The 19,692-nt window shown below is 45.5% G+C and overlaps 1 protein-coding gene across 4 annotated transcripts in view; it reads left to right on the forward strand.

The window, feature by feature from the left end:
• Positions 1–19,309, forward strand: part of LOC122920335 (fatty acyl-CoA reductase 1) — a 68,184-nt gene extending 48,875 nt beyond the window's left edge. For 2 of the 4 annotated variants that reach the window (XM_044269763.1, XM_044269765.1), the window contains exons 9-12: positions 2,613–2,784; positions 12,098–12,227; positions 13,568–13,695; positions 16,885–19,309. In XM_044269763.1, coding sequence (XP_044125698.1) covers positions 2,613–2,784; positions 12,098–12,227; positions 13,568–13,695; positions 16,885–17,047 — 593 coding nt within the window. In that variant the 3' untranslated portion in view covers positions 17,048–19,309. Of the gene's footprint in view, positions 1–2,612; positions 2,785–4,595; positions 4,768–12,097; positions 12,228–13,567; positions 13,696–16,884 lie in introns of all 4 variants that reach the window. The other 2 variants (XM_044269764.1, XM_044269766.1) reach the window with 1 other exon arrangement.
• Positions 19,310–19,692: the final 383 nt, after the last annotated feature.

A 19,692-nucleotide genomic window follows, 5' to 3' on the forward strand; every position in this document is an offset into this window, starting at 1 on the left:
AAATGAAGGCACGCATGTGAGAAAAAAGTGCCGTAATTATAATTGACCATTATAGGTCGGGGGTATGAGATTAAAGGAGTCCTTACCCTCCAGATGAAAGTTAGCAGGACCTAATTATTTTAAATGTCCATATGGGATCGGGTTGGCTTACTATTGTATGTGCACCTTTAAATGTCCTGAATGGTTACCAAGTTGTACACCATATTCCCTATAGCTTTTTCTTCAGGTTGACTGTGTAGCCAGCTGCTGCCTTCCTGACCACAAGTGATTGCTGGAGCTTTTAGAAGGTGGATGGGTGGCCACCTGCTCATTGCTGGGAAGTCTTTCTTTAAAAGGAAAAAAAAAAAGCAGCTCCTTCAAAGAGCTCGTCCAGTTTTTTTTGTCCATGTTCCCCTAGCATTCTTTTTGTACCTGTTTAAAAAAAAAAATATATATATATATATATAAAAATCATACTTGCCTGCTCCCCACCTCTCTATTTTGGCTCACATGCCACTTGACATGTATATGACAGCATGGTGCAGAGGTGCATGTGACCCTGTTCTTCCGGAAGTTTATTGGCCGAGAAATAAAAGAGCACAAGAGAGCTGCAGGAAGTGGGTACAAATAGCTGCTAGTGACAAAAAAGTACAAAAAGATGGACACCCCTCACAGAGGTATATCACTTTGGCTGATCACGAAAGAGGGGATCCTGTCTGCCACCCTCTCATATGAATGGAGTGATGGTCAAGCCTGCACGCTGCGGCTACGTTCATTCCCTTTAGGACTGCTGGAGATGGTCAAGTGCTGTACTTGGCTGTCTCAAGCAGTCTCATAGAGATGAATGCACTTTAGACCGGCCTGCACCATATCTGGGGACAGAAAGGCCTGTTCATCGAATCTGATGGGGTCTAGGCTAGCAGACCAACCCCTTCCCTTTCCAGTCAGACTCTTATCCCTCATCTAATGGACCAGGGCTAACTTTAAAGGGCATCTGTCAGCAGATTTGTACCTATCACACTGGCTGACCTGTTACATATGCACTTGGCAGCTGAAGGCATCTGTGTTGGTCCCATGTTCATATGTGCTCGCATTGCTGAGAAAAATTGTATTTTAATATATGCAAATGAGCCTCTAGGAGCAACAGGGGCGTTACCATTACACCTAGAGGCTCTGCTGTCCCTGCAACTGCAGCACCTTCTCTACTGACAAGACCAGGCGTGATGTTTATACTGCCTGGTCCTGTCAAAGTGCAGAGGGAGCGGCAGTTGCAGAGAGAGCAGAGCCGCTAGGTGTAATGGTAACGCCCCCGTTGCTCCTAGAGGCTCATTTGCATATAATAAAACATCATGTTTCTCAGCAATGCGGTCACATATGAACATGGGACCAACACAGATGCCTTCAGCTGCCAAGTGCACATGTAACGGGTCAGCCAGTGTCATAGGGACAAAACTGCTGACAGATGCCCTTTAAACATACATATCCCTGGTTTTAAAACTTAAGACACTCCTTTTTAATGTATGTTTAGCCCATGTACTTTCAAATATGATGTACCCCTAAGTAGAAATAAAAAATAAAAATCTTTGTAAGGGTTGGTGCATACGACCATATGTAATTTGCGGTCCGCAAACCACATTTTCCAAATAGAAACGCCTATTTTTGTCTGAAAAAGCACAAGAATAGGACATGTTCTATAATATGCGAAGTGGCCGGCACACAGATGACATCCATGTGGTGTCCTAAGTTTTTTGGATGTTGGATGCCTCACCAGTTGTGCCCAGAAACATGTATTTTTAACTATTTACCATAAATGGGAATCGTTTTGACTTTTTTTTTTTCTTTTTTTTTTTTTCTCTTCCTTGGAGCGCAGTTTTGTTAAAAAATAAATTACATTTATAAATTATAATTTTAGAAAATTTGGAAATCCAAACTAATTTTCTCAAAAGGTGGAATTTTCAATTGGCTAAATCTGTTAACAATACAAATCGCTCACTAAGGTTATACATTTTTTTTTTTTTTTTTTTTTTATTTATATATATATATATATATATATATATATATATATATATATATATATATATATATATATATATATATATATATATATATATATATATATATATATATATTTTTTTTTTTAACAATACATTTTCCCCTAAAATAAAAAATAAAATAAAAAAAATCTCTACTGTATGAAAACCTTTTGTGCGATCCTCTTCAGTCAAGCTGTTCAACTGCGTTGTTTCCTAGTCAATTAGTTATCCTTTTAGGAAAGCTCAGTGACTACTAATTCGGCTGTGAAGAATAATTTTTTTTTTTTAGTGGAAAATGTACCGGTTACAAGAAAATAGCGGGAAAAAGGTTTTAAGAGGAACAGAAAAAAAAAGTTAGGCGTAAAGACGAATCCCCGATGGAGAGAGGGCCAAGCTGATCTGGTGGGGCCAAGTAGGCACAGTCACGGCAGGAAATGTTGGCCAGTGTAGCCGCTTGTGTCCTCGTAGCCAGCAGACTTGGCATGCTCCCCGCCCCCCCCCTGCCCTTGTGATGTTTTTTTTTAATGTTTTTTATTTTTATTTTTACTTTTTTTGCCATTCATTACATGGTTAAGCTATTGAACAACTTCTCTTTCTTAGAATACCATGTAATTTCCACTTTCAAGAGGAATCCTCTCGAACAGGCCTTCAGACGGCCCAATGTAAATCTAACCTCCAATCACCTATTATATCACTATTGGATTGCTGTAAGCCATAAGGCCCCAGCACTCCTGTATGATATCTACCTCAGGATTACAGGAAGAAGCCCAAGGTAATGGTGGATAGCTCTGTCAATTTTTCTGTTCCTCTTACATGTCAAGCGCCAGCAACCAACCATGAATTGAGCACTCAGCCATTGGGCCGTCTTCTGTACCCGAAGCATGCGTCCGCCTAACCCAGTACTAACCACTTGGATGGTTGACCTACACCGGGGTGCCTTACGGGCTGAACGACCCTTTTTCTGGATCAACATAACTCGTCGTGCCATACGACTCCAATTTGATGCCCAAATTTAAGAACTTTTTTTTTCTCTCGTAATCAAATCTGTTGTGTGTTGGTGTCTTGATCAGGATTTTGGGAGCAAATGTCTGGCGGCTCGCTACAAATTCACATCCAGTTCTTTCTCATGTTGATCCACTAAATGGTCTTCCGCCTGTAAGCAGCCTGGACTTTAAATGGGAATGCACGTGCAAGCCTCAGAATGAAAGTCTGATTTGATTCTTCTTCATTTTGCTTTTATGCCAACCTCTTGTTAGAGCTCCTCGTTTCTCAGGTGGGCAGCAGTGCCCAGTCCAAAATTACTGGGATTTATAGAAATCCCTTATATCCCAGCGGTCCAGGAGGCCCTGTACATTGCATAATCTGAGGTGGTTATTGACCATTGTCAAAAAATGTCTTGCTGGTTAAATTCTCTTGTTCCCCCTGCATTCTTCTATTAGGGTGGGCTATAGCAACACTCATCCTGAGCCGCCTGATTCATGAGTATAAAAGCAGAGCAGAAATGTGCCAGTTGACTTTATTTTCTAGGGAGGGTCCTTGAGAGGAGGTACTCGGGTGCATGTCCGTTGCTTGGTAAGGATAATCACCATGAGGACAGAAGCGGTATAGTATCATGAGGCGTGTGACTGCCATACCTGCTTTGCGGACTGCAAACCATGGATCCGCAAAAGACAGTCATCGACCGCATGCGCCCCACATTGTGGTGCGGACCCTTTGACTTTCAATTAATCTGCAAAATGCAGCCGAAGATGGAACATGTACTACCTTTCACGACACGGAAGCATGGACCTGGAAACACACGGACTCCCTTCAGTGTGCTTCCAGGTCAGTGCTTCCGTGTCACAAAAGATGGGACATGTCCTATCTTTGGCTGCATCTTGCAGATCACAGACCCATTGAAGTCAGTGCCTGTGTTCTGTATGAGAGGCACATATGCAAGCTGTTGTAATTCCTACACCGTTCACCTGCTTTGGATGTAAATACCCTTTAAATTAAAGCTAAAAGTCTGCAGTTAAAGCACATCCTGTTAGTTTCATTTCAAATCCATTGTGGTGGTGTATAGAGCCAAAATGTTAGAATTGTGTCTGTGTCCCAATAGTTATGGACCTGAGTTTGGCGGATTTGCTAGCTCTTAAAGGGGTTGTGTTATCTGAGACATTGGCGTATTGCTAGGATATGCCACCAGGGTTTCAGATGAGACCACCCCTTTATGATCCATTGACCTTACGAGTAGTTTAGCATAGGTTGTCGCCCCTTGCTATGCGCGGTACATAATCTAGCTGACAGCTTGGAGCCAGGCCGGATGATGCTTAGATGCCCCCTGGTTTTCTGCTCTGCTTTTGACCCATGTAGTGGTGACCTATATTTGCAGCACCGTGATAGAAATTCGAATCTGCAATTCTATTGCTCGAAATTGAAATTTTCCCATGTGACGGCGAAAGTAAGTGCATTGGAATTGAAGGAGACTTTCATTTTCAGGCCGCTCGTTCCCCCTCATGAAGGTATCCTTGCAATGTTTGACTGCTGTGTTTAGTCCCAGACTGTCTGTGTTCTCACTGCATCTGATCCTTATTTCTCCTACAGAATATTATGTAAATGTTTCCTTCAAGATGAATCCTTTAGAACAGGCCCTCAGGCGCCCCAATGTTAACCTTCGAAACAACCCCCTTTTGCATCATTACTGGACGGCTGTCAGTCATATAGTACCTGCAGTGTTGTATGATGCTATTCTCAGGTTGACAGGTCAGAAACCCTGGTAAGGAGGTTGCATTACAAAAGAAATAGCAGGTGCTATTAACCTGGTGAAGGCATGCTGAGAAGATGCAGGCTTAATGGCAAGAATGTTTTTTTTTTTGTTTTTTTTATCAAGCCAATAATGCTGGCCTCGAAGGTTTTTTATTTTATTTTTTCTTAAAATTACTTTTATGATTTTTTTTTTTTTTTTTTTTGTTGTCTTGTCAGCTTAAGGCCAGTTTCATTGCCCACCCCTGGTTTAAAGGCTATGGATGCTTTTGGAGCCATTTTTATATATATTTTTTTTTTTGCTATGAGATTTTATTAAAAATCGTGCACCTTTTTGATCTGGCAGGAACAGTATGCAGGAGTTGATCATATCCAGCATTGTTACCTTTCTCCATTGAAGCGCATTGACTATAATGGGACACGGCGGGGATCCGGCCTGTTTCCAGCATTAGGCCTCGTCCACACTTCTGTTTTTCATGGACACGTGCTGTCCCCTTTTTGGTCTGTGATTTTCTGCGGTCCGTAAAAAATCCACGGATGCATGCACTACTTTCAACCGTGCCCCAGACTGCACACGTCCATTGAAGTCTATGGGTCTGTGAAAATGGCGGAGACAACACGGATGGACATCCGTGGTGCGTCCGTTTTTCATGTAAGCTAGATAGAAAATTTACAGATTACGGATGACTGAGAGTAAAAGCTGACAGGTGGACCAACAGCGGATACTTCACGGATTATATAATGACGTTATAATTCAAGGATCTCATACCAACCTGGAAGTGTCAATGAGGCCTCAGTGCCGAGGTCGGCCAGATAATTACCACTGCAAGCAGAGGTTTTTGTCTGGTCGAATGCCGGAAACAGACCAGATTCCTGCTGGGTCCGATTATAGTCGATGGGCCCCTGCTGGAAAAGGAACAGCCTGCCAGATCATTTTAGAGTTTTAGACCATATGCCCTCCGAGATATACGGTCCGTTAGCGGGCCATATGTCCTGGAGCGGCATTGATCGTGCGCATGGAAGCGCGCAGCATCATAGATTACAACGGTGCTCTGCACGTCGGGCTGCCCGCCGTGCTATTGTCCTGCATTCATAAAATCATATGAGTGCAGGACAAAAGCACCCCGGGCGGGCCGATGTGCAGAACATCATTGTAATCTATAATGCTGCGTGCTCCCGTGCGCACGATCAATGCCGCTCCGGGACATATGGCCCGCTAACGGACCGTATATATCGGAGGGCATACAGTCGTGTGAAAGTAGCCTAAATCCACTAGACTGCTCACTTTCCACCTCCCCTCTCACCTTTTTAAGTCCTCTCCTCCTAAGGCCTCATGCACAAGACCGTTCCGTTTTTTTTTTTGCGGTCTGTAAACTGCAGCTCTGATGCAGACCAGAACTACGGTCATGTGCATGAGGCCTAGGGCACACATGACTATATGGTTGCGGTCCATGTGCAGTCCTTTTTTTGTGGATTTTCTTCATTGGGTCCTTGGTCCGCATTTTGCGTACATATACTATCTTTTTGCACAACGGACATACGGATCATGCGTATGCTTTCCGCATCCCTATGTCCGTTCCGCAAAAAGATAGATCATGTCAAATACTTCACTGCAAAATGCAGAACCAAAATACGTACAGTTGTGTGCATGAGGCCCAACAGTGTGTTTTGACCACAAAAAGGTCACAGTTGATTCTGATATATGAATCCGTTTGGATCTTCTTGGCACCTCCTGTCCTGAAGATGGAGAGGAGGTGCTGGAAAATGAGCCATCCAAAGGCCAGTCTGATGGATTTACCAGTGTACTGCGAATGCTGCAAAATTTATAATAAAACCTATTACCAAGAATGTGGTTTCCCTGCAGTCCAAAATGCAAAAAAAAAAGGCTCCAAATGCATCTGTAGTCTTCTTTTTTTTTTTTTTTTTTTTTTTTTTTTCCCCTGACTGCCTCTGGTCTTTTCTTGCCTTCTTTCTTGCACTTTGGTTCACCCCTTTCTTTTGCCTTTTCCTTCACCCTTTCCTCGGCCATGTCACAAGTCCCCGGACCCCAACTATCTTTTTAACTTCCTTTTAACTCGTTGAACTCGTGGTTTGGAGCAAAAGTATCTGCAATGTGTTAAGGATATGGCAAATGAAGGATATCTTTCATATGGTACAGGCTACAGCCAAGCACCAAGCGTATGTGTCGTAGGCCTGCATTGCAGGGCACCAAACCCCCTCTGCTTCCTCTCCTGGTACACACACTTGGTACATTTACTGACTGTTCTTGGAAGAACAGCTGGAGAAGGGACTGTCTAAGAAAAGTCACTTGCTGCAGTGTCTCCTCACCTCTTCAACCAGAAGAGAGCCTTCATTGTGCTGGCAGATGTTTCTTAGGACAAGCCACCCCTCGTACAAGTCAACCACATGTGGCTCTTGCGTTTCCACTGTATTGGAAACCCCACTATTGTGAGTTATAGAGCCAGACCAAGTTTTCTTTTTCTTTAACGTTCCTTCTTCATTTTTATTGCTTGCAGTCCTTGTTTGTTTTTGTTATTTTTTTGTTTTTTGGGGGTTTTTCCCCCCCCTTTTTTCCCATTTGAACAATTCGGGGGTGCAGTACATGAACGTTCCCTACCTAACCGGCCAATTTTACTGTCCGTATTTCTGTTGCCATCAAGCCTGTCACAGTTCTCTGCATTACGATATTAAAGTTAGCAGTAAATGCTGCATTTTGTGCAATCTTTTTGAACGCTTTTGTTATGTTTCAGTCATTTCTATGTTTTGGGGGTCACATCTAAAGCGATTTATTTAGCTGAGAACTCCTTTACCTTTGTGATCCTGTAAATATATTATGGCTGAAAGTCTCTTCCATTTGTTAGGTGTGGATCACTGCTGCTACTTTTTTTTTTTTCCGAAGCTGCGATACTGTCATTTTATATGCATTAGTTATCCACACTTGGTAGCTTTTTGCGATGTGCTATCTTCTTGCTGGTGACGAGGGTCTACATCCACTCAGTGTTGCATCCTAATTACGTCCTCGCGCTCTTGTCCCGGATTCACCTTTTTGCAGCCACACAAGCATAATTAGTTTCCGTCCCTTCATTTTTCTTATTCTCCTTGCAGAGTAGCATCCTCCTTTTATAGGTCTGCTCCTTTAGACTCCTCCAAGATTGCTTTAAATAGGATCCCTACTAAGACAGCTGAGCTCTCCAGATAGGGGTTGATTCATTGCCTGGAACTGGCCTCACAAGGCTGACTGAGCAGTTCTTCGTCTTCCATTCTCTCCTCTTTTCATTGCAGTGAGGCTCTTTCAGTATTTGGGTCACCGTGAGGTAATACGACGCCGCAGGTCACCAGCTTAATAAGTACCCTGCTGTTTTTCAAGTTGCAAACTTTCCTAACCTAGTGGCTTTCTAGAGGCAGTTCTGGAAGCTCGGGTAAGGCAGGCTTCCGTAAGTTTCTTAAAGAAACCCTCCGATTCAAGAAAGTAAGTTCACGTTAACTGGGGGGGAAAGAACAAAATGCTTACATGGTGCCCTCCTTTAGTTCTAGGGCTCTTCTTTTGCCATCCAAGATGGCCGCGCTGCCGCTTTCTCCTTTTGCATTTGGTAGTCCAAGACCCTTCCTGCTGCCTTTTAGATTAGCCAGCACCGCTCGCATGCGCAGGACTGTACTTGGACTACCAAACGCACGGTATGCATCAGGTAGTCTTAGAAGTGGTGCGGCCTTCTTGGATTGCAGACGAGGAATTGGGGCAGCTGCAGAAAAAAAAAGAGGACACCGTGCAAGCACTTTATTAATTTTTGCTCTTGAACAGGAGGGTCGCTTTAAAGGCTTCCGAATTTTCATGGATTAAGCTACAGCAGCCTTCAAGTGATGACCCACAATGTTCATGTTGGGTACCTGTATTTTTACTTTCCCGATGTACAGCGCTGTGCCTGGTAGGATGTGAGGAGGCTGCAGCGCTCATCCAAGTGCCATCTGCAGGGGTGCCAGGAGTAGGACCTCCACCAATCAGATATTGCTGACTTATCCTGATAGGCCATCAATTTTAAACTTCCGGAAAATCCCTTTAAGGCCTCATGCACACGACAGTATTTTTTCACTGTCCGCAAAATGGGGTTCCGTGATCCGTGTCTGTTTTTTCTTCCGTGTGTCTTCTGTGATTTTTTGAGGATCACCAGACATGAAGGAAAGTTAAAAAAAAAAAGTCGTTTTGGTGTCCGCCTGGCCGTGCGGAGCCAAACGGATCCGTCCTGACTTACAATGTAAGTCAATGGGGACGGATCCGTTTGACACAATATGGTGCAATTGCAAACGGATCCATCCCCCATTGACTTTCAATGTAAAGTCAGGAGTCCCTATCAGAGTTTTCTCCAATCCGATGGTATATTTTAACTTGAAGCGTCCCCATTGCCATGTGAACGCCTCTGTTAGAATATACCATCGGATTGGAGTTACATCGTGAAACCTCAGATCCGACAGTATATTCTAACACAGAGGCGTTCCCATGGTGATGGGGACGCTTCAAATTAGAATATACTAAGAACTGTGGACATGACTGCTGCCTGGCAGCATCCGATCTCTCACAGGGGGCTGTGATCCGCACAATTAACCCCTCAGGTGCCGCACCTGAGGGGTTAATTGTGCGTATCATAGCCCCCTGTAAGAGATCAGGTGCTGCCAGGCAGCAGGGGGCAGACCCCCCTCCCTCCCCAGTTTTAAATTCATTGGTGGCCAGTGTGGCCCCCCCCCCCCCCCCCCATCATTGGTGGCAGCAGAGAGTTCTGATCGGAGTCCCAGTTTAATCGCTGGAGCTCCGATCGATAACCATGGCAACCAGGACGCTACTGCAATTTTGGCTGCCATGGTTACAGCACAGACCTGTCACTTGCCAGTAGGAGCAGCGCCCGGCCGGTCACAGACAGCGCAGGTAAGTATAATGCTTCTAAAATTGCTAAGTAACCATGGCAGCCAGGACTGCAGTAGCGTCCTGGTTGCCATAGTTACCGATCGGAGCCCCAGCAATTAAACTGGGACTCTGATCGGAACTCGCCGCTGCCACCAATGATGGGGGGAGTGAGGGGGGTCTGGGGAGTGAGGGGGGGTCTGGCCCCTTGCTGCCTGGCAGCACCTGATCTCTTACAGGGGGCAATGATATGCACAATTAACCCCTCAGGTGTGGCACCTGAGGGGTTAATTGTGCAGATCACAGCCCCCTGTAAGAGATCGGGTGCTGCCAGGCAGCAGGGGGCAGTCATCTACACAGTTCTTAGTATATTCTAACTTGAAGCGTCCCAATCACTGGGAACACTTCTGTGTTAGAATATACTGTCGGAACCGAGTTTTCACAATGTGAAAACTCGGCTCTGAAAAAGCTGTATGCAGACGGATCTGTGGATCCGTCTGTGCTAAAGTAGCCTATGGACACGGATCACGGACGCGGATGGCAATCTTGAATCCCTCCGTGTTTTTTTTACAGACCCATTGACTTGAATGGGTCCGTGAACCGTTGTCCGTCCAAAAAATAGGACGGGTCATATTTTTTTGACTGACAGGAAACGCTGATCATGGACACGGATGACAAACGGTGCATTTTCCGAGTTTTCAACTGACCCATTGAAAGTCAATGGGTCCGCAGAAAATCACGAAAAACGGAACAACGGACACGGATGCACACAACGGTCGTGTGCATGAGGCCTAAGTCTGGGAAATGTATGCATGGTTCTTGGGAAAAAAATAAAAGAATACCATTAATTTTCCCTCCTGGTTTCAGATGCATCAGCTGCACACTTTACTTTGTAATCTACTCAAACTGAAAAGCATTTTAGGTTAAGTGCTTTATTATCAATAGCCACTTTCCTCTCTGCCTCAGATAATTCCCGCACAGACCATTAAATCTCTGGGCGGCAGCGAGTGTCAAGAGTCTAAAACATTTTGTTTTCTGGGGAATTATCTCTTAATCAGTCTCACACCGACCAGCAAAGGCCACTTTCATGATGGAACTGGACGTAGCATGGTTAGCTGGATAGTTTACCCATAGTTGGCATTTTGCAGAACCTTGTACATCTGTTTTGTGGGTTCTGATAGGTTCCCCTACTCAAGAGGTAGCCGTCATACCTACCGTAAACCCTGACACCTCTGCTACATAAGACACCATTATTGTAAATGCCACTTTATGGGTAGGTGGGCTTTTTGCAGATTTTCCATTGGAGTCCATAAACGAGCCATTTTGTGGGTGCTGGCCTGTCACGGGATACTTTCCCGAGTAGTCGGATGTGCAGTGCTTGCTTCTTCTGGCCCCCAGTAATGGTTTACTCTGAAGGGGAACTCTGTTGGTCACAGGTTGAGATGACTGGAGTTACCCAGGATTAGAAAGAAGTCTCTGTGCCCCCTGTGTCTGGTCTATTAGCTCACTCGCGTTTATGTGAATAGGGGTTTGCTGTAATACCAGACACAGCCTTGAGGGGCGCTGTTTTAGAAAGCAGTAGACTTTTTTTTTTTTTTTTTTTTCTAATTCTGCATAACCCCTTTTACCGTACAATAAAAGCGTTTTCTCTCACCTCACGCGTTACAGCCCCTTCATATGTACCAAGCACTGTACTTTGTCTATGGTATTTGCTTGGTATTGCGGCTCACTTTCATGGGACTGAGCTGGGCAAAGGTCGTGTGACCGACGGACATGATTGGCGAGGCAGCACTGCTTGCCTGAGCAGCAACTGATTGTTAATGCTAAGCACTGGGTTGATATTTAGGTCCCAAAAAACCCTTGAAGATGAAAGGAGCCCCTACGCAAATCCATCTGATTGTAGCGCCCTGGACTTTCCTGCTCTTGTATGCCATGCACCCTCCTCAGTCCAATAGAACTGAATGAAGCACAGCACATAAATACAGATCTGTAATGGTATTAGAGCCGGCGTCCCGTTGTACAAGCCTTAGTAATCCCGTTATTGCAGAACCACAATTCCCAGAACACACGGCTGCAAAATCCTGCACTAACCGCTGCACCGCATAGTACGCAGCGTCCAAAGCTTAGCTGACCTAATCCTGAGCACTCCGCATTCCCTGTCTGTCTGTCCTACTTTAATTCTCATTATATTTGCACATTGAAACCTAAATAATTTTCCTTTTCACGGAGCAGAATCTTAATGACTTTCTTTACCTGCACGGTTGTGTTTTTCCCTCAATGCTGCTTTTATTACTGTTCTTCTCCCCTCATTTTGTTAATTTTATGGGTTGGTCACTATTTTTCAGCCCAGAATATCTTGGGACTTGGGGCTCCCCCACTAGATTACCCTCACCTGGGATGCAGTACTCATTCTCGCCTCTTTCCTCTTCCTTCCCCCACCCTTTTGGTTAAGGATGATGAAGACTATTACTCGTCTACACAAAGCCATGATGTTGCTGGAATATTTCACGAGTAACTCCTGGGTGTGGAGTAATGAAAATACCAACATGCTAATGAACCAGCTCAGTCCGGACGACAAGAAGGTGAGGATCACACCTGTAGGACACTGGCTTCAGATCGGTTATGTAGGTGCTGCCTTATGGGTCCCCCCAGGCTCCCCACTCATTGCTATTCGCAGAAATCCCATAGCGGTATATGGAGAGTGTACAGCGCATGGACGGCTACACCTCCATTTGCTGCTGTGGGACCCACACCTGTCTGACATTGAAGGCACGTCCTAGCAATGTACCACCATTGTTGGGAATACCCCTTTTAATATAATGAGCAAAGTGTGGATCACCTCACCTAGTCCTGCTTGGGGCGCAATCACTCAACCGTGTGACTGCTGTGTCCATTCTGCGGACTGCAAAAAGTGACTGCAATCACGGTTGTAGTTCGCAAAACAGGCACGGCCGTCGCACAGTTGTGTGAATGCGCCCTTAGGCGGAAAAATTCTCTGTGCACTGACAAACTGGGTAGTCCTTCAGTCCACAATGTCGGCTGCGAAAGCGGAAAGCATCTAGCGCATTGGAAATAAAATCCAAAAATGTAATTTTGGGTTTACAAAAATGTTTAAAATCCAAGTAAGCGCTGCTTCTCACTGCTGAGTAGGATGGTGAAGACATCTCATAGATCAGGCATTCTCAACCTGCGGCCCTCTAGCTGTTGCAAAACTACAACTCCCATCATTCCCGGACAGCCTACAGCTATCAGCCTACAGAAGGGCATAGTGGGAGTTGTAGTTTTACAACAGCTAGAGGGCTGCAGGTTGAGCATGCCTGCCATAGTCTATATTGAGACTGCCTTCACTGGAGCGCTCAGCAGTGAGAAAAAGCACCGCTCTGCGGAGTGTGTCAGACTGCTCCTTTATAGAGATCGGCGGGGAGTCTCTGATATTGAACCCCTGCTAAAGCCCACTGCAACATCAAGATGCTCCCTTCCCAGCAAGACTGCTTACCCTGCCTGACACCTGTGGGTAAGGATCGTGCGCCAATGCGGGAGCCTCCCCCTCCACATCTTGAAAGCGGTGTACCGGCAGCCCTCTCAAAGCGACCAATCACAAAGCCCCTTTCTAAAAGAAGCTTTGTTATTGGCTGTTCCAGGCCGCATCGCTGTGCGGTTCATAGTGCGCCCTGCGCTGATGAATCGCAGATAGTCTTATTGTTACACCTTAGTCTTTTTGCAGGGCACACATGCCATAGGTTCGCCACCACTGCCTTAGATGTTCACTGGGCATTTCAAATGCTTTTTCCACTGCAATAACTTGTTTTTCAGGCTAGATTTTTTTATTTTTTTTTTAAGAGTTGGTCTGAGGTGCAGGGTAAGTTTTGTTCCTGTGGCTTGTGGCTGGTAGGTGTTCACATTGGCTTGTGTTTGCTTGCAGGTGTTTAACTTTGATGTTCGGCAGCTGCATTGGGCAGAATACATGGAGAACTATTGTATGGGAACTAAAAAGTATGTTCTCAATGAAGAAATGTCCGGCCTCCCTGCGGCCAGGAAGCACTTAAACAAGTAAGTTGTCAGCTACTCGCTTATCGCTTGGTGACTGTGGAGCTTCACAGGTGGGCAACCTTTTTAGGCCATAAAGACATTTTGCAAGATGTCTGATTTTTAGGAGGTTTATAGCTGTGAAGGGCACCTTAAATCTGGCAGTATTGTAGGCCAAAACTGTTACTTGGGGCACTGCTCGGGGGCATCTATAGAGTTTTGGGGGCCCCATAGTAAAGATTATTATGTTTGCCTCCATCTACTTTGCATAATCCATAGATTGGTTCACTGCACCCTTGTTTTTAGGATCTCTTGAGAACAGGAACCCAGGATAGGTTCTCACCACCTATTAATATGAAGCAGGGATGCTCAGCCTGTGGCCCTCCAGCTGTTGCAAAACTGCAACTCCCAGCATGCCGTAGTAGCTCTAGGCTATCCAGACATGCTGGGCGTTGTAGTTTGGCAACAGGTTGGTCATTATATAAGGGATATAGCCCACTATCTCGAGGGACCCCATAGCTTACCTTTGTGTTATATATGCTTTTGCAACCTCATTTCTATGAGTCCCCTAGCTATTCATCAGAGCCATGAGGGGCCTTCATATTAGAGATCCAGATTTGACTTGCAATGCTTCTATTGTGGCATATTTTATACCATCAATGTAGCTAATCCTTCTTTTTTTTTTTTTTTTTTTTTTAATGATTATTATTATTATTATTTTTTACTAATCTGTTTTGATTTTTTGACTGTAGATTTTATTACATTTTTTATGCCTGACCCTCCTTTATCCTAACATCGCCCAAATTCAGGTCACCCCAGTAAACATTACATGGTTGGCCAGTCTTGCTGAAATCTTCTGGTTTGGCTGACGTTCTTTTCATGTGTATGGCCACTTTGAGCTGTTTGAAGGGCATCTGTCAGCAGTTTTGTACCTATGACACTGGCTGACCTGTTACATGTGCACTTGGCAGCTGAAGACATCTGTGTTGATCTAGGGTTGGACGATATCAAAAATATTCAGACGATAACGATATTAAAAAATTTATCGCGATAACGATATATATCGCGATAAATACCCGTTTAAAAGGAAAAAAAACACAAGGAGACGTTATACTGTATGGGGGGCCACAAGGAGACTTTATACTGTATGGGGGGCCACAAGGAGACGTTATACTGTATGGGGGGCCACAAGGAGACGTTATACTGTATGGGGGGCCACAAGGAGACGTTGCACTGTATGGGGGCAGCCACAAGGAGACGTTGCACTGTATGGGGGCAGCCACAAGGAGACGTTATACTGTATGGGGGCAGCCACAAGGAGACGTTATACTGTATGGGGGGCCACAAGGAGGCGTTATACTGTATGGGGGGCCACAAGGAGACGTTATACTGTATGGGGGGCCACAAGGAGACGTTGCACTGTATGGGGGCCACAAGGAGGCGTTGCACTGTATAGGGGGCCACAAGGAGGCGTTACACTGTATAGGGGGCCACAAGGAGGCGTTGCATTGTATGGGGGCCACAAGGAGGCGTTACACTGTATGGGGGGCCACAAGGAGACGTTATACTGTATGGGGGGCCACAAGGAGACGTTATACTGTATGGGGGGCCACAAGGAGACGTTATACTGTATGGGGGGCCACAAGGAGACGTTATACTGTATGGGGGGCCACAAGGAGACGTTATACTGTATGGGGGGCCACAAGGAGACGTTGCACTGTATGGGGGCAGCCACAAGGAGACGTTATACTGTATGGGGGGCCACAAGGTGGCGTTACACTGTATGGTGGGCCACAAGGAGGCGTTACACTGTATGGTGGGCCACAAGGAGGCGTTACACTGTATGGGGGGCCACAAGGAGGCGTTGCACTGTATGGGGGGCCACAAGGAGGCGTTGCACTGTATGGGGGGCCACAAGGAGGCGTTGCACTGTATGGGGGGCCACAAGGTGGCGTTGCACTGTATGGGGGGCCACAAGAAGGCGTTGCACTGTATGGGGTGCCACAAGGAGGCGTTGCACTGTATGGGGGGCCACAAGGAGGCGTTGCACTGTATGGGGGGCCACAAGGAGGCGTTGCACTGTATGGGGTGCCACAAGGAGGCGTTGCACTGTATGGGGGGCCACAAGGAGGCGTTGCACTGTATGGGGGGACCACAAGGAGCGTTATAATAAGGTCTTATGGGAGCGAGGAGGAGGGAGAGCCGGGGCGGCCGCTGCGGGAAGTAGTAAGTTTATAACTTTGTCATCAGACAGAACGCACTAGTGAAGCAGCCGCAGGAAAAGTCTCTCCAGAGACAGTACTCACACGGCGCCTGGCACTGGTGGGTGACGACGGTGATTATGTCAGATGGTGGGTGGAGACATGACTAAGGGAGGCGGAGCAAGAAGGAGGCAGGCCAGGAGCGAGAGGAAGAGCAAGGTGCAGGGGCGGGCGGTAAGTGATCAGTCAGTTCCTGAAGGCGAGTTGGTAGAAGCGGGCGGACGCACGTTTAGAAGAGGTCAGCGCTCAATGTGCGCTGACCTCTTTGATGACGTCACAAAATACCGCGGTATTTAGGAAACGGCGATATCGCCATATCGCCGTTTTTTTAATACCGCGGTATATCGTGATACCGGTATATCGCCCAACCCTATGTTGATCCCATGTTCATATGTGCCCGCATTGCTGAGAAAAATGATGATTTAATATATGCAAATGAGCCACTAGGAGTAATGGGGGCATTGCCCTTTTAGAGGCTGGCCTGGCCCTGTCAAAGTGCAGTGGTTGCAGAGAGAGCAAAGCCTCTAGGTGTAACTGCAACGCCCTGGTTGCTCATAGAGGCTCATTTGCAATATATGCGCTTTCATTGACAGGGCCAGGCAGTGAGAACCTCCATAATGCCTGGCTCAATCAAAATGGAGAGGGTGCAGCAGTTTCAAAGTGGGTATCGTAGTTGCAGAGAGAGCAGAGCCTCTAAGAGTAACGGCAACGCTCCTGTTGCTCATATAATTTGCATATGATAAAACCTAATTCTTCTCAGTAATGTGGGCACATATGAACATGGGACCAACACGGATGCCTTCAGCTGCCGAGTGCACGCGTAACAGGTCAGCCAGTGTCGTAGATGCAAAACTGCTGACAGATGCCCTTTTTAGTTTGACTACTTTTCCCCTTCAGAATAAGATTTTTCAGTGCATCTCCTTCTTGTTTCTTGAATCTCATTACCTTCCAGGTTAAGAAACATTCGCTATGGATTCAATACCATCCTCGTTGTCCTCATCTGGCGCGTCTTCATCGCAAGGTCACAAATGGCAAGAAACATCTGGTATTTTGTGGTTAGTCTGTGTTTCAAGTTTCTGTCTTACTTCCGAGCATCCAGCACCATGCGATACTGAAGACTCTGGACGCACAGTCGTGTTGGACATCTATGCACACAGCGGCAAACTGCACAGACTCTGTATAACCCGATCAGTGTACTATTCATGTCGTGTACAGCCATTCTAACTCCAGACAACATGATATCATTTTATTATTTTTTTTTTCTTTTCCAAGTGTACCTTAGTAACAAACTGCACATGTCAGATCAAGCCAGCATTAAGCAGAACGGTTTACCGAAATTTTACTATAATCCTAATCATTGATGGGTTTCCACCTATGCCATCTATACAGAATGCATCCCTAAAGTAATACACAGGTGTGTGCCGTGCCTGATGTTGAGCATCACGCACTGGACACCGATGGGTGCTATGGTCAAATGTCTGTACTAGGTGGGTCTACAGCCGAGATGTGCAACTGTAACTCCCAGCATAGCCTGGCCAGTGTCGAGAACGAGGACTGCTAAGCCCTTTTGACAAGTCTGTTTTAGTGAATACCTCTATACCACACAATACAACCATTTTGGAGCATCTCTTGGAATTCTGCATTGTGCTGCACCTCTGTGATTTTTCCTAGAAATGTCTATATAAATTTATACCTGGACGTTGTCATTTCCCCGCGTCCCTAGGTTGTGCCCTGACACTGTCGGCACTGATTGAACAGTTTTCAGAGCGTGTGGCGGCAAGCCTTATTGACGAGGGATAGTAACACCCAGTTGCCAATTTATTCATGTTTCCAGAAGGAATAATAGAGGAATGTTGCAATGCAAAGCTATAGTCTAGCTATTTTCCCAGATTTTCTGAAGAATACAAGTATTTAAAGGGGGTTTCCGGGGTTTTCATATTGAATATATTATTGAGATTGGTGAGGGTCTGACTTCCAGCACCCCCTGACGATCCGCTGAGGCACAGCTCGCCAAGCACAGTGCTATACATGGTCTAGTGGTCGTGCTTGGTTTTGCAGCCCAGACCCATTTACTTGAAAGGGACCGAGCTACACCTGGGCCAGGAATCGGTAACCTTCAATATGCTAGCTGTTGTGAAACTAGAATACCCAGCATGCACCCTTACTTGGCTGTTCCTACAACTCCCATAGAAGCAAAAGGAGGATTCTGGGAGTTGTAGAACAGCTATAGTGCCGGAGGTTCCCGATCCCTGGCCTGGGCCACCTGAGCGATGAACCGTCACAGCCTCGGCCCCTTCATACAGCTGATTGGCGGGGATGTCGGATGATCTCCATATTGATGATGTAACCTGAGGGTAGACCATCTATATGAAAATCTCTGAAAAACACTTTAATAAAGCAGACCTGGCAGGAGCACAGTAAGGTGCTGTTTGCCTAGGGAGTTGTAGCCTGCATGCTTTCAGGGTATACTGGGAGTTGTAGTGTCACAACATCTAGAAAGCCAAAGGTTGGCGACCATTAGTTTACAGGTTGCCCTAAGGCTCGTGTCTGTGTTACTTGGCTTCCTCTCACATCCTCTATCACTTTTCTACTAATTTTCTATATCCTGTTTTTTTTTTCCCCCTCTTAGACTTTTTGCTATTGTAACTTTATCTATTTTTTTATTTTTTTCGCACATTTCCATGTCTTTACGACATCCCTTTCCTTTTTTTCGCACCTGAATTCTTTGCACTGCATCAATTTAACCAAGCAATTAAAACGGTTCTGGATATTTTGTAGTTTTATATGCACAAGGAAATCTCTGAATTATGCTGTGTGATCTGTATTTGCTACATAAAGTGTGGTAACCACTGAACACTCACGTCACTGCTTGGTTGGAAGTTTTTCTTTTTGTAAGTGCTTGCATCATCACCTCCGCCTCATATGGGACTGAAATGGTCTTCCCTTCACTTGTGTTTTTGGATAAAGACCAGTTTGACATAATTCTGTCTTCATTGCCATACTTGTCATAGGGCTGCATGGCATTCCCTCCTCTACTCCCATATTTTCCTGTATAGTTTAAAACGGTTATCCCATAAATCCATTTTCATACAAAAAATCTTGAAGTGAATTAGTGTTATTAGCATATAAATACATAATATCATGTTTTTATTTTTCCCTCTTGGTGCTTCTGCTGCCGGGGTCAGACTCTGGGCTGAATCGGTCTCCTTCCCCCCTCTGGCAGCTGATGATATAAACCCTTCTGACTTCCCATGCAGAAGGAGTCTTCTTGGCTATGCTGCCATGTTGCTGCAGGGGCTCTTACTCCCAGCAGTCAGACCCCCAGAGATCTGACAATAATGGCCTATCCTGTGAATGTGAATAGCTGTTAAAGGGCATCTGTCAGCAGTTTTGTACCTATGACACTGGCTGATGTGCACTTGGCAGCTGAAGACATCTGTGTTAGTCCCATGTACATATGTGCCTGCATTACTGAGAAAAATTATATTTTAATATATGCAAATGAGCCTCTAGGAGCAACGGGGAGAGAAAGCACAGCCTCTAGGTGTAACGGCAATGCCCCTGTTGCTCCCAGTGGCTCATTTGCATATAACAAATAATAATTCTTCTCAGCACTTCGGACACATAGGAACATGGGACCAACACAGATGCCTTAAGCTGCCAAGAGCACATGTAACAGGTCAGCCATTGTCATAGGGACAAAACTGCTGACAGATGCCCTTTAAGTGCTGATCATGGGGAACCCCTTCATTTTTTTTTT

This window comes from Bufo gargarizans, chromosome 10, assembly GCF_014858855.1.
Source record: "Bufo gargarizans isolate SCDJY-AF-19 chromosome 10, ASM1485885v1, whole genome shotgun sequence".
Lineage (NCBI taxonomy): Eukaryota > Metazoa > Chordata > Amphibia > Anura > Bufonidae > Bufo > Bufo gargarizans.